Below are 13,833 nucleotides of genomic sequence, written 5' to 3'. Positions count from 1 at the left end.
TACACAGAAATAACAGGGCTCTAGCAATACCAGGAATGCTGGAAGCTGCATGCTTGACAACTGTACCATCAGCTTAAGGTACAAAACCATAGAACCTCCAAGTCGGGGTGAAAGTAAGAAAAGAGGATGGTAATCTTGAGTTTCTACTTACCTGAAGAGTCAGGAATGCTGAGTCCATCTTGTGCACTCAATATCACTTCTTGACTCCCCCTCTGTATTCATGAACCACAATTACTAGATCATTTCAATTCTATTCACAAATATTGATCCCTTAATATATGCTACAGCCCTGAGATGACAAGAAATGAACAGAATGTAGTTTTTGTTCCTAGGAATTCATAGGCTCTGGGTAAAACAAGTCATGAAAATAAAGTCAGCTGCTAAGTTCTAGTGAGTGCACTGGAACAACATCTAGGACACTGGTTAGGAACAATATTAGGTTTGTTTATTTTATTCTTACAAGTATCTCCTGAGGACAGGAGGAAGCTGGAGGTGGAGGTTATGGTGAACAACTTGGAAATCCTAGTCTTAGCCTTATTTAAATTGGGTTTTTTTCAAAGCTCATTTTCAAGAAATACTGGAGAATGACCATATAGTTGTAAGATGCCAAAGAAACTGGGGTGGAGGATGGTAAACTGAGTAGAAAAAATGACCTCCTCCTCAAGACAGCAGTTCATGTTGTTAAAATTATGCCCTTCTTGGATCCTATTCCATTCTCCTGACTTTTCTCCCACTTTATTAAGTAAAAAATATACAAGTTATCTACTAGTGACTTAACAGTCTTCTTAGGTTCAGCTTCCTCTCATCCTTTAAACTGTGTTTCCTGGAGTTGCACACTATGTTGTCTTGCTCTACTCTTTTTCTAAGACATCTTGTTCATTCCTATGGCTTTACCTACCATCTATAGGAGTATGAATGCCATTATCTACAATTGCAGTTTTGTAGTCTTCCCTGAGCACCAAAATGTAAGTGTTTAATGGAAACCTTAAACTTGTTGCATCATGGGAACCTCCAAACTCAGTCTAAACAAGCCTGTCTTCACAAAATTCACCAGCTCTCTTCTATAGTCTCCTTTCTCTCCCAGTCTTGGATAGAAGAATGTCCCAATATACTCATTGCTCAAGCAGAAACCTGAGCATTATTAGCCTCTACTCTCTTTCCCTTCCATCATCTATTGAGTACTATTAATTCTTTGAGGTATCTCAAAAATCTTCCCTTTCCTATCTTCACTACTATAGCTTTACCGCCTTGTTTCTGTCCCTCATCATTGGGCTAGGGAACCAATTTGCCCCTCATATCCCCCCAACCAAACTTTAAGCTCCTTAAGGAAAGAGACATGGTCTTTTTCCTTTCTGAACTGTGCTTCCTTTCTCCCCCGACAATATTACTGGACACAGTACTTTGCACGGTTTGTTGAATGAAGAGTAAGTGGAGGCCTTGTGAAGTATGGTTACATATAATCTGTAGTTTCAACACTCTGCTGTTTTTAATCCACTTTCCTATAGAAGCGATGGTTCTGCTGTTATAACCATCTAATACTCTAAAATCTGTCGGAGACATAATTAATCCCAACAGTTTTCTTTGCTAATGGGAGGGAAAAGAGAGAGAGAGAGAGAGAGACCGCACTTTAGAAACAGAAGCCACTGTTGTCTTTATAAAACACAGAATTGTGCTGCTGCTGTTGCTTGCTTTAGAAGGAACTGTACATTACAGCTGCTGGGATAATTTTACAATGGACTGGACAAGGTACAGCTCAAAGCAGGACACAAACACAAGTCTCAAAGGGAAACAAATGCAAACAAGTACACAGCTGTGGGGCTTCAGGGACATTTCCCCATCCATGCTGGACTTGAGAGGGATAAAAAGTTTAGAAACTAAAGTGAAACCCAGAGTAGTCACACATGCCCACCAGATGGCTGCTAAGTGCAACATCACACACCAATCAGGTTGGACTGTGTGCACAGGAAAGTCATTTCATTTTTCCTTATTGCTACTACACCAGGGGACTCAGTGCATTTGACACATTGTCTTTACTTGCACAATCCTTGGAGGGTATTCTATTTTCCTTTCTAAAGAAGGAAATCTGCCTTCCCCACCTTATTCTGTTTTGAGCCCATTCCCTCCACTCCCATTCTTAGGCTCCCAAACAGCAGCCAGAGGTTCTAAGTCAGTAGGAATAGAGTTAAGGGGAGAGCACCAACCTAGCCTCTCTCCCTGCCTAGGGAGAAGGCAAGTCCTAATAAAAGGGGGGAAAGAGAAAACCAGAGAATCCCATCTCCCCAATCTGCTTAGAAGGCTAAATAGGAAAGAGTGCCCTGCATATCCCTGCCATGATCAGACTTTAAGAAGGAAGCCATCCCAGCTACCATCTTGGATTGGCCTAGCCCCAGTAAATATTAAAAGTAACTTCCCCCAATGTAGTTTCCAAAACTGCATTTTGGCTAGTTTGAGATGACTTTCCACCCTGAAGGGGAAGGAACTTCCATTCTTCGTTACACATGATGCCAGGTCTAAAATACAGCCCCACCAGCCTTGCAGATAGATATCTGATGGGCCAGCTAAGAATTCAAAATGTCCCCGTGGCTGCCCATCCTGAGTGCTAGCCTCATTTACAGCATTCTGGACACACACCCCCTCCAAAACAAAACAAAACAAAAAAAAACCCATCCAAGAATATTGTTGCTTAGGCAAAGAGGAGGCCACAGTGGAGCTATCTAGTAGCTGGGAACCAGGAGCTTTTTAGGGAGGTTTCATGCTTTTAGGTATCTTCATTGTCAACATTATTCTAAACCTAAGTTCCCATCAACAATAGCCCCAGGCTTAACCCGAGTTCAACAGTAGCACCTCAACCCCCAATGGATCAGACTGGACTGGAAAAATGATCAATGAACAGTGCTCTTTCCCATCTTTTATCCAAATTCTCTCCATTCTCTACCCATCACTCTCTTCTTCCCCTATGTCCATCCCCCTAACCCTCCAATCCTGGAAACCAAGTAGCTCAACCCTATGACAGCCTCAGAAAAGGGAGGCCCGAGGTGGAGAAATGGAACCAGATCTAGAAAAAGCAATGAGAAAAAACAGCTCCAAGGAATGGACAGATGTGGAAGTTGTCAGAAGCCCTCCTGATTTCATGCCAGGTAGGCAGATCTGCTGCGCTGCCCTTGTGTAACGTTGATGGCAATCAAGCCCAGAGAGAACATTACCAAGGCTTGGGGAACAGATTCTTTGTCTTCTGCAGCCAAAGAGCTAAACCTGACCTTGCTAGCTAACAGTGGGATTATCATAGCCATGCAGAGAATTCATCATCACATAGGTAGGCAGGCCAGCAAACAAGCTTAGTGAATTTAAAAAAAAAAAAAAAAAAAAAAAGGGAAAAGGAGCCAGGGAAAAGGGAAGTAGAAAAGAGAGGCAAGAGAGTAGAACAAAGGGAGCAAGAGACCTGTTTAGGAGGATGAGGCTGGGGTCCCCCCAACACTTCCTCAGAGCACAAGTAAGAAGCACCACTTAAACCAAAGCCAAAGCTTGCTGCTAATACCACTTCTCAATCTGCATGCACCATCTTTCAAACAAGAATAATCCTCAAGGTCAGGGGTATTTTTCAAGTCACAAAGATTTAAAAAAAAAAAAAATCAGAGCAAGAAGTCATTTTCTCGCCATTACCCAAACCACTTCTCTTGCTTTGTATTTCTTGAATGGCATGTGCAATGCCAAAGGGCTAAAAAATGCATCTCAGGCCCCAGCTCAAAACCCAAATGGAGAGAGTGAGGCAAAGAGAGAAAAAGGAGAGAACATAAACTTGTTGCTGAGAGTAGGTGGCTACCACCAGCTCCCTATGGATATTTGCAAATGCTGGTGAATGACTGGACCCTCCAGGAACAGTGCCCTGATCCCAGCCCCTAAATGCACCCAAGAAGAGAACATGCAGAGCCCATTGTCCCAAGAGAGCTCCCTTCCCCAAAGGGTGACTGAACATGAAGTAGACAGTATATGAAGGCGATGGACAGGGCAGATGGAGTGTTGGCATCACTCTCTTTAGGCACTTGTGTAAGGAATGTAGGCTCTCCAGTGAGCTGCCTCCTCCCAGAGCCCTCCATTCTGTTCTTCAGCTGGGCTGTGCCCATGGGGCATCCCATGCTGTAGCCAGTAGGAAAGAAGTAGAAGAGGAGTTACTCAACAGTCCTGATGCCTTCTCCATAATCAATGTTTGTGCTACGTTTTGTGAAGTCGCTGAACAAAGTAGCCAACCAGAACAGAATCTGGGATAGACTGTTTTGCATAGCAAATCTGGGTCTGTACAAGGGCTGCTGGGAAGGGGAAATAGTAGCTCTAAGCACACAGGCCAGGATTCAGGCCGGCCTCCAAGCCTGAGCTAGGTCTAAAGTGTCATGGCTTCATCACCAGACTGGGGCAAACCCAAGCCCAGGCTCCTCAAAAAGAGGAACTTCCACACTGAAGCTGCAACTCCTCATCCCAAGCAGTGGGATAGGACAAAAATGAACAGTTAAGGAAAGAGGGGGCCTTGCCTCAAAGCCAGCAGGCACCAAGCTAGAAACCCCCTACTTTTCCAGTTCTGCAAGACAGCCAAACCCCATCTTTATCCAGGGAGACAAAAAACAAAACAAAACAAAGGCCCATGCCACCCACTCACATGCCCTAGTGGGAAACTGGGAAAAATTCATTTGTGTAAACAGAAGCAATAGGAAGCAGCAAAATCCCCCAGCCTGTCCACAGGACACACTGGAATCTGGGATGAGCCAAAGTGTCAGAGGACAGTCCAGAGAAAGGGAAGATGCACTTGCAGGAAAGAGTGCAGGGCAGTGCAGAGGAGGGAGCATATAGCAAGAAAAAGATATTATCTGCACAGGGGAAGGCTGGAGCCTGAGCTCCTCCATGGGGAGATAACCACCCTCTACCTAGCCAGGCCAAAGAATAAGTCAAGTACATGGCTCAATGTTTCTGGGATGTAAACTTACTGGGCATGGGAGGGATTTCCAGATTTTGGCAATAGACTCAAGTTATGGTATAAAAATAACATTTAGTTTTTGCTCTTTTTTCTTATTTTAGAACTAAAGATCATTTGTTATAAGACACCCCAGTTAAGAAATATTGAAACATAAATGACTTGACCATCAGGGGAAAAAAGAAGCCAAGAATGAGAAATGCTATGAAAGTAACTCCAGACCCAGGAAGGTGGGGAGGCTGGGAGACAGGGAAAAAAGGAAATGTTAAGTGGAAAGGCCAGGGGCCAGTCACCTCAGCAGCTCCAAGACTTGTCGTGTCTGAAAGTGCAAATGTCAATGGACTTTAACCATCTTGAGGTTGTGATCTTTTTAAAAGCTCAATGAACATGGAAGTCAATTCCTTTGAATGCAAAATAGCTGGCGCTCTGGCTGGAGGCTTGTTGGGTTAGGGGTATTTCTTCCCCACCTACCTCCTCTCCCACCCCCACCCCACCCCCTAAAGAAAGGTACAAAAGGTTGCAGTTCTGCAGCATTACCATTACAGGGAAGGCACTGGTTACCCACCAGTAGGCGGAAGGAAGACAGGGTCGTGTCACTTCAGAGCTAAGTGCCATAGTGCCTTAAGTCTTACTAGGGGCTGGATGTCTGTCAGGGAGGAGGTGTAAGGTGGGGTAGAAAAGGTGGAGAGGAAGGAATAAGGGAAAGGGGAGGTGGCAGCTGGGGGAGGAGAAACCAAAATCATTAGCATTAAAAATCTTCCTACAAACTGGATTTTCAACCCATTAAAACATCTAGTATTCTAAAATATTGATCTGGGTCTGGTTTCGTTTTTCCTCATAAACAAATCTAGACCTTTTCTGATTAAGGCTCCTAAAAAATCCTTCCCTCCTCCCACCCACTTTCTCAAGCCCCTCACACTCCCATCTAAAGTATCAAACCCAAACCTACCAGCTTTTGTCCGCGAGGCTGCAGAGCCGACCTTACCAAGTTGTCAGGCATGAGTCTTTAGCACTGCGAGTCACATGAGACACCTGTGTGTATGGTGGGCACCAGTGCTGCCCCTCTTGGTCCAGTGGGGTCAGGGCCAGATGTGACAAGATGGGGTGAGGGGTGGGGGTCATGAGGTGGACATCAGAGATTTCTGGCTGGTGGTCTGGCTTACTGGCCCTGTTCCCCACCCTTTTGCCCCCTTGTAGAAGGAAACAAGGCCTTCTGAATCCTCCCTACCCTCCCTCCTCCTCCTTGCTTCCTCTGGATTTGGGCGGCACAGCTCTTGGGGCTTGGAAAGCTTTCTTCTATCCAGTGAGGTAACAGCGTTCTGCCTTCAAGCGAAGTACATGGTGCGCAGAGTATCCTGATGAACCTGCACGGCTTTGGCCAGGGCCTGGGGGTCCCGCCCATTGCTCTGCCCCGATATGTGGCTCCCCTCTCCACTGAAAAGCAAAAATGAAAGAAGTCCTTCCTGGTGCACTGAGCTGCTGCTAATCCATTCCCCCATCCAGAGTACCAATTCCCCTACCAACTTAAGAGAAAGTCCCAACCCAGATTTTGGCAGATGAGCCCAAGGGTATCATATTGTACAATATTCATTTCCTTCTGCCCAAGGAAAGTTGAGATGTGGTACCAGAGCTGGAAGCAAAAGGGAAGCCAGCTTGATTCCAGGCCTCACCTGTCATGCTCCTTGTCCACTAGGTGGTATCGTGCCCGGAAAGCCACCAGGCGGGCATAGTAGGCAGGTGCTGGGATAGAGACGGAGCGTGTGCATCGTACATAAGTGTGGCACAGCTGGTACGTCAGGATCTGGAGCTCATCCGCTGTGAAACGGTTGTCATCCCAAAGGACATAGTAATGGGATGGTCGGCTGGTGCCCTGGGAAGATAGGAAGGTGAGGGGGCCCCAGGTTGGGCAGAAGAGATGGCCAGTGCTAAGAAACAGGATCACTGTTCTGTTAAGAGTGTGGTTGGGGGCACCTGGGTAGCTCAGTTAAATGTCTGCCTTCAGCTCAGGTCATGATCCCTAGGGCCTAGGACTGAGTCCTGCATCAGGTTCCCTGCTTCTCCATCTCCCTCTGCTCTTCCCCCTGCTTGTGCCCTCTCACTCTCTCTCAAATAAATAAAATCTTAAAAAAAAGATAGAAAGAAAGAAAGAAAGAAAGAGTGTGGTTGGAGACCCACCCACAAAAAGGCAGACACAAAGCCAAGTATGTCATAAAACACTCTTGTTATGGGCACCCCTAAGATGTTCAAAATGTACTTCTGTTCAGTACGCTAAGGGATTATTAAGAGAATAATCCTGTTCTGAATGCCCTCTGTGATGGCTGTTGTATTTTAGAGGCAATGGGAATAATCAACTCATCTTTGACCCACTGGAATCCCCTGGATAGCCCAGCTACCTGGATGCCTGCATGGCTGCAGAGATAGAAGTCGAACTCAAATGGGTGGGTGATGTTGGTGTCCACAGTTGTCCCAGCTGGGATGTTACCACTCTTCCCAATCTGTATAGAGACAAAGACAAACAAGATCCCAAGATCTGCCTCACCCTAAGTAGGGCCCCAACTCAATTCTACTGACCCCACCAGAATCTCAAAAGTAAAGCAGAAGTTCCTGTTCTCAGTAAGTGCTGATTTCACCATTCATTAGCTGTATGACCTTAGTAAGTCATTTAAGCTTCCTGAGGTTAAACTGGAGGTAATAATAGTACCTACCTCACAGGGCTGCTGTGAGGAAGACACCTTGCACAGTGTCTGACATATAAGAGAAGTTCAATAAATAGTAGTTCCCTTCTCTTTTCTGGGAACTGATCCATATATATGGTCTATAGGCCAGGGAGCTAAAAGGAGGGAGAGGAAGTATAAGGACAGGCGGGGAGAAAGGAAAAAAGGGAAAGAGGTGGCAGAGGAAGGACAAGAGCTAGCGGAAGGGGTTATGGAGGATAGACAAACCAAAGACTAAATCCCGATATATCTCAAGGGCTTCTTCCATATTAAGAGAAGGGAGACAGGAAGAGGATTGGGTGGTTTCCTTGATCTCTCACTCACTCGCTCATTCTTGTCAGCACAAAAAAGGCGGGTATGATGGCGTTTCTGCACCACAATATAAGTGATTCCAGGCTGGTAGTCCTTTTCCAGTTTGATGCAGGCATCACGAATGGCCAGCAGCTCATAGTGGAGGATCTAAGCACAGGATATGGAGGGAGACAAAGAGACATAACTCCTCTTGAGTCACATCTTTGTGAACTAAAGAGTTGCCATTTGTAATATGGATTTTTGCTCAGTCTCCCTTTATAAACAGACATGCAACCATTAGAGAGATGACACAGCCTTTCTGTCAAAATCAGCTTTATACTCAGTTCACATGATATGTTGCTATAAAAAATTGGCCAGGAGGCTTGGCATCAGCAGAGAGCACTCACCTGGTTCCTATGTATAAAGAGACCTAATATCAACATACAGAAACAAAGCACAAAGATATCACTAAAACCACAATGCCCAAAGTAAGGTCAATTTCAGGATCAGGAGGATACAGGAATTCCCCTGTGAGCTTCAACAACAGACAGTGTTGAGACCACCAGAGAAGAGCAGACACATAGTTCAGGAACTGGTACAGACAGAGTAGATGAATTCAGTCCTACAAAGAAGCAGGATTATAAGAATATGGACTAGCTAAAGAAGAACCCACAAGTAAATAATCATACATAATGGTTGCCTTGTTGTCTTAGAAGTCAGATATAGGGAGTCAAAACGGTATGGTAAAAATATATAGGATGGAAATCAATTAGAACTGGATATAAACCCAAGCTTTATCTAGTTGTATTCCTGTAAGCAAGTTACTTAGCCCTTCCAAGTCTCATTTTCTCCAAATCTACTAAAGTTACTAATAAGACCAGCCTCATAAAACTGTTGTGAAAAATATAACAGATTAAATGAAAGCATAGAAAACCTACTAGGGGTTAATAATGGCTCATTGCTTTGCTAAGTAGTTTGAATTTTAACCCAAGACTATGTGAAGCCACTAGACATTCCTGAACAGAGAAGTGATAGGATAAATTCATCGGCTGTTTAGGAACACTGGATGACTTGGAGAAAACTGAGCATAATGGTTAAGAGCATAAACTCGAATCAGGCCAATCTGTCTGAATCCCAGTTCCCTGAGTGTTTAGCTTGGTTGACACTAAAGAAATCATTTAACATTTCCAAGCCTCCTCTCTGACAAATGCAATAATAATTATTATTTCATAGGGTTATTCTAAGCATTAAATAGAACACACATGGGGGCGCCTGGGTGGCTCAGTGGTTAAATCCTCTGCCTTCAGCTCAGGTCATGATCTCAGGGTCCTGGGATCCAGCCCCACATCGGGCTCTCTGCTCAGCAGGGAACCTGCTTCCTCCTCTCTCTCTGCCTGCCTCTCTGCCTACTTGTGATCTCTGCCTGTCAAATAAATAAATAAAATCTTTAAAAAAAAAAAAAAAAGAACACACATGAAGTGCTTACCACAATTCACTGTACATAAGAGGTACCCAATAAATGACAGTTATATTAATATTAAATGTCAGTCAAGGAGACCAATTCATTATATACTATTAACAACAGAATATGAAGGCTTGGCAGGGACAAAGAAAAGTAGGAACATTCTGAAGGCAAGTCAATAGCAGTTCTCAAAGTGCAGCCTCCAGACCATCACCTACCTAGGAACTTCTCAACTACAAACTCCAAGGGTACCTGGGTGGCTCAGTCAGTTAAGCATCTGCCTTTGGCTCAGGTCATGATCCCAGGGTCCTGGGATAGAGCCCCAAGTCAGGCTCCCTGCTTGGTGGGGAGACTGTTTCTCCCTCTCCATTTGTCCCTCCCCCTACTCATGTTCTCTGTGTGTCTCTCTCTCAAATAAATAAATAAAACCTTACAAAACATCAACAAAAAAAGAACCACGATGAATCAGAAAGTCTTAAAGCCCTACAAACTGTTGTAACAAGCCCTTCAGGTGACCTTGATGCATGTTAAAGTTTTGAGAACTACTAAAGAATCAGTGTTCAACATGAATCAATGAGTAAATATGCACTGAGGCTCTTCTGTTACAAGACAGGTCTTTGGATGCTTATGCACACCACCTCTCAGTTATAATCTCTGCTCCTAAGCCTACTGGCATTTTTAGCAAAGCTCTCAAAGAAGTACCACCTCCCAATGCCAACAGCTTTTAAAGAAAAAGAGCAGTACACTTTGCACCCATTAGGCCCTCTGGCCCCAGTGTGAAGTTTTTCTCCACCTATTTTGGTCCCTACCTGGGGGAGCTGGCCTTCAGGAACCCCATCTCGGTAGAAGATGATGCGGGTAGGCTTGAAGCGGGTAGACTTGTAGAACTGGATGAGCAGCTCACGCACCATGTAAGATAAGTCTTCAATGATCTCCTGCCGGGGTCGCTGCACCCGCACAGTAGCACAGTAACGGCTGGGGTGGGCATCCATACTGCCTACTACCTAACAATCAAAAAGAGGCAGGATCAGGCTCCAAAATCTCCATCCTTCCAACACTGTTAGGATGTAGATTTGGGGAAGCTTCTTAGCAAGAAAACTATGTAATCGAATTAGCAGGGTTTTGGATTCAGTAAGTCCTGGTTTCACTCTCTATCATGCATGCAGAAGTTATTTAATTCACCTGATCATTTTCCTCCTCTCAATAGGTAAGAAAGCCACCTGCCGGCAGTGCTATTATGGTACATGTATAAAACCTTGCATAGGACCTAGCCCACTATAAGTACCTAGTAAGTTCAATTTTCTTACCCCTTGCAGGAGGGCATGTGAAGGTTTGGCACTACTAGCTCAAAGAGCCAGAAGTTTGTCCTTTTCTCAATTCAAGTACTAATCTACTCAGGAACCAAAGTGAAGAGTGTACCTGCAAGAGGTAGGAGTAACATAATTTTCAAAGGGGACAGTGGCCAGAGCCTAGGACAGATGGCCACAAGGAGAACAAGGTTAAGCATAGTACAGGATTTCCCTGCATTTACTGTACTTAGCCCAGTCTGCCTAGAGAAATGTGAGGGTTGAGAAAAGAGAAGTGGGAAGGAAGGCTTAATCCCACTAGCAATTCAGAAGCCTCTAGGGATGGGGAGCACAGAAGTCAGGAGAGGGACTGGAAAGACATCTAATCTACTAGATGGACCAGGGGTAGAAATGGGGAAGAAGAAACGACAGTTCCAGCAACTAAGTAACCACTTTCATAAGAATTTCAGAGAAGAGACATGGTCTTTCCCATATCCCAGAAGTAGGCACAGAGAGAGAGAAATCTGAACACAGAGCAAGAGTGATGGAGACTGGCCAAAGTCTCTGGCCACCGCCTACACTCTCACTGCTCTCTCTGAAAAACAGATACCATATAGAGTTAGTTTTATGAAGATACCAAGGGAGTGGATAATGGGGATGACCAGCTGAAAAAAAAGTTATTATGAAGGGCCAAGCATCAGAGCTGAGAAAAGGAGATTATATGTAGTCTTCAGCACTCAGAGCTAAAATGAGAACCTTAAGAAGAAGCTGGAGAGTATCACTCACTGCTGTGATAGAAGGTTTTTTCCCATCCCCTGCTGGGGGGTGTGTAACATCTGCTCCAAGGAATATCACTGGCTGTTGAAACACGGCAGAGCTAAACAAAGAAGAGAAAACAAATGAGGAGGAGTTCGGTCATCTCTTCCTGGCACCATCTAGCACCCATTTTGGTCATCTTTCTCTTGTGTCTGATTTACTCTGCCTGGCCAGAGTCCTATATTTTTGTCAATCCCCAACATGGTACCTTGCTTGACAGGGCAAGTGGGCAACACAGTTCATACCGCTGGTGTGGGACTAGGATGTTGTTAATGCCACCAAGTTTGACATTGATCTTCAGGCAGAGATTGGACAGAGTCTGAGGCGAGGTCTTGACCACATTCTTCACTTGCACACACTGTGTAGCCATTCCCAAGAGTGTATCTCCAACACGTTTCACTTCAGCTATAAGTAGGGAGAGAAATAATTAGTGCATTCAACAAATATTTACTGAATGGTGATTAGATGTCAGGCAGGATAGGAGGTGGTAAGAACACAATGGTAACCAGAAACACAGGGTCCCTAATCATAGTGGTTACTGTCTAGTGATTAGTTTTAAAAGTCATGAAAAGTACAGCAATGATAAATGCTGTAACAGAAAACTTCATGAAAATATGAGAGCATATAATAGGGGGTAATAACAGCCAGGAAAGGATTAAATAATGATAGAGATGAAACCCAAAGGTAGAAAAGCACTTTTCTACCAGAGGGAGAAAAGCACTCTTAGAAGAGAGGCAGAGTTGGGGGAAAGCATTCCAGACAAAAGAAACAGCATGCAAAAATGCACTCTGATAGAAGAAATGTTTGAGAAACTAAAAAGCCAAAGTAACTAAAAAGGAGAGCAAAGGAACCATGGTATGAGAGAAAAGAATGTGGTCATCAGACTGATCTAGCAAGAATTAAAAACAGCTTGTACTAAGAAAACAGTCACTTAGATGGAAAGAAACAAACAGATTCAATAAATATTTAAGGGACTCAGAGATATTATATGTAAGGGAAAAGAATTTTTATGGATAACGTCAAGCTTCTAGTTTTTGTAATAAAACAGGTCATAAGCTGTTTTTGAAACACTTTGAATTTGAAGTGCTTTTTGATCATCCCAGTGAGGATATCAATTAGGCAATGAGAGTAATAGTTGGGAGCTCAAAAGCATCTTGAAAAAAGATACAAATTTGTTAGATATTTTATACAGGTAGTAATTAAAAGCATGATCTTGATGAGATCATCAAGGAAGAGAAAAGGTAAAAGGAGCAGAGCTTAGATCTGAATCTTGAGGAACTTCTAATATTTGCCAAACTGTTAAGAAGATGGGTCTGCAAAGGAGAAATGCCCAGAGAACTAGGAGGAAGACAGTATTGTATCATGAACACCAAGGGAAGAGAGGGTTTCAAGAAGGACCAAGTATTCAACAAAATCAAACACTAAGAGATCTAGTAAAATAAAGAGCAGAAATATCCTTTGTTTTTCTGTTTGTTTGTTACGCCCAGCATAAAGTCCAATGCGAGGCTTAAACGCACAATTGTAAGATCAAGACCTAAGCTGAGATCAAGAGTTGGACAACTTAACAGTCTGAACCAACCAAGAGCCCCCATAAATGTCCTTTGAATTGATATCAAGGCAAAAAACTGACGCACAGGGACACAAACTATTTTGTGATATAAAGTGCCAAGGAGGAGATGTGGGATCAGTGAAGGATTTAGTATGTTTTCAATGAGACCTGGACATGTTTAAAAAGCTAAAAGGATCATTTCCACTACCAAGAGAGATAGAGTAGTTAGTAACCAACCAATGCTTCTACAGATAATGTTTCGAAAAGCCAGACAAAAACAGAAACCATCCTCTGAAGGCAAGAGAAAGGTGCTGAGACAAGAACTGAAGGGGCATAAACTTCCAGAGAGGTAAAGAATCTCACCCAGGTGAGCTATCTTCTGCAGCTGCTTTTACCCTGGGTATACATGCTGTTTCTAGGCTTTGCACCAGTAGAGGAGCTGCCAGGGAACAGAGAAAGCAAGAGTTTCTGAAGGAGACAGACTAATTCTAAATGTGAAAGGTTAAAAACATAAATAAAATAACACATATTTAAAAAAAAAAAAACATAGACTAGTATGTTACGATTTGGGGATTTCTTAAACAGGACGCAGAAATTACTAGCCATAAAGAAAAAATGTTACACAAATTGGCCTACATTTAAATTTTAAATGTCTGCTCAACAAAGACTCCATTAAGAAAAAGGCAAACCACAAAGCAGAAAAGATATATATAAGACACATATATATTAAACAAAAGAATTATAAATCAATTAAA

The 13,833-nt window shown here is 43.5% G+C and overlaps 1 protein-coding gene across 3 annotated transcripts in view; it reads right to left on the bottom strand.

Moving 5' to 3' along the window:
* Positions 1–423: 423 nt before the first annotated feature.
* Positions 424–13,833, bottom strand: part of AGO1 (argonaute RISC component 1) — a 38,192-nt gene continuing 24,782 nt past the window's right edge. For all 3 annotated transcript variants that reach the window (XM_013046035.2, XM_004740802.3, XM_013046041.2), the window contains 7 exons: positions 11,775–11,934; positions 11,500–11,590; positions 10,237–10,431; positions 7,999–8,133; positions 7,354–7,455; positions 6,631–6,830; positions 424–6,394 (listed from right to left, as the gene is read on the bottom strand). In XM_013046035.2, the coding sequence (XP_012901489.1) occupies positions 6,286–6,394; positions 6,631–6,830; positions 7,354–7,455; positions 7,999–8,133; positions 10,237–10,431; positions 11,500–11,590; positions 11,775–11,934 (992 nt within the window). In that variant the 3' untranslated portion in view covers positions 424–6,285. The remainder of the gene's footprint in view (positions 6,395–6,630; positions 6,831–7,353; positions 7,456–7,998; positions 8,134–10,236; positions 10,432–11,499; positions 11,591–11,774; positions 11,935–13,833) is intronic.

The sequence above is a fragment of the Mustela putorius genome, unplaced genomic scaffold, assembly GCF_011764305.1.
Source record: "Mustela putorius furo isolate JIRA1106 unplaced genomic scaffold, ASM1176430v1.1 tig00003853_pilon_pilon_pilon, whole genome shotgun sequence".
Classification (NCBI taxonomy): domain Eukaryota; kingdom Metazoa; phylum Chordata; class Mammalia; order Carnivora; family Mustelidae; genus Mustela; species Mustela putorius.
The sequence above is the reverse complement of the archived record's forward strand: the minus strand, read 5'-3'. Positions and strand labels throughout refer to the sequence as shown.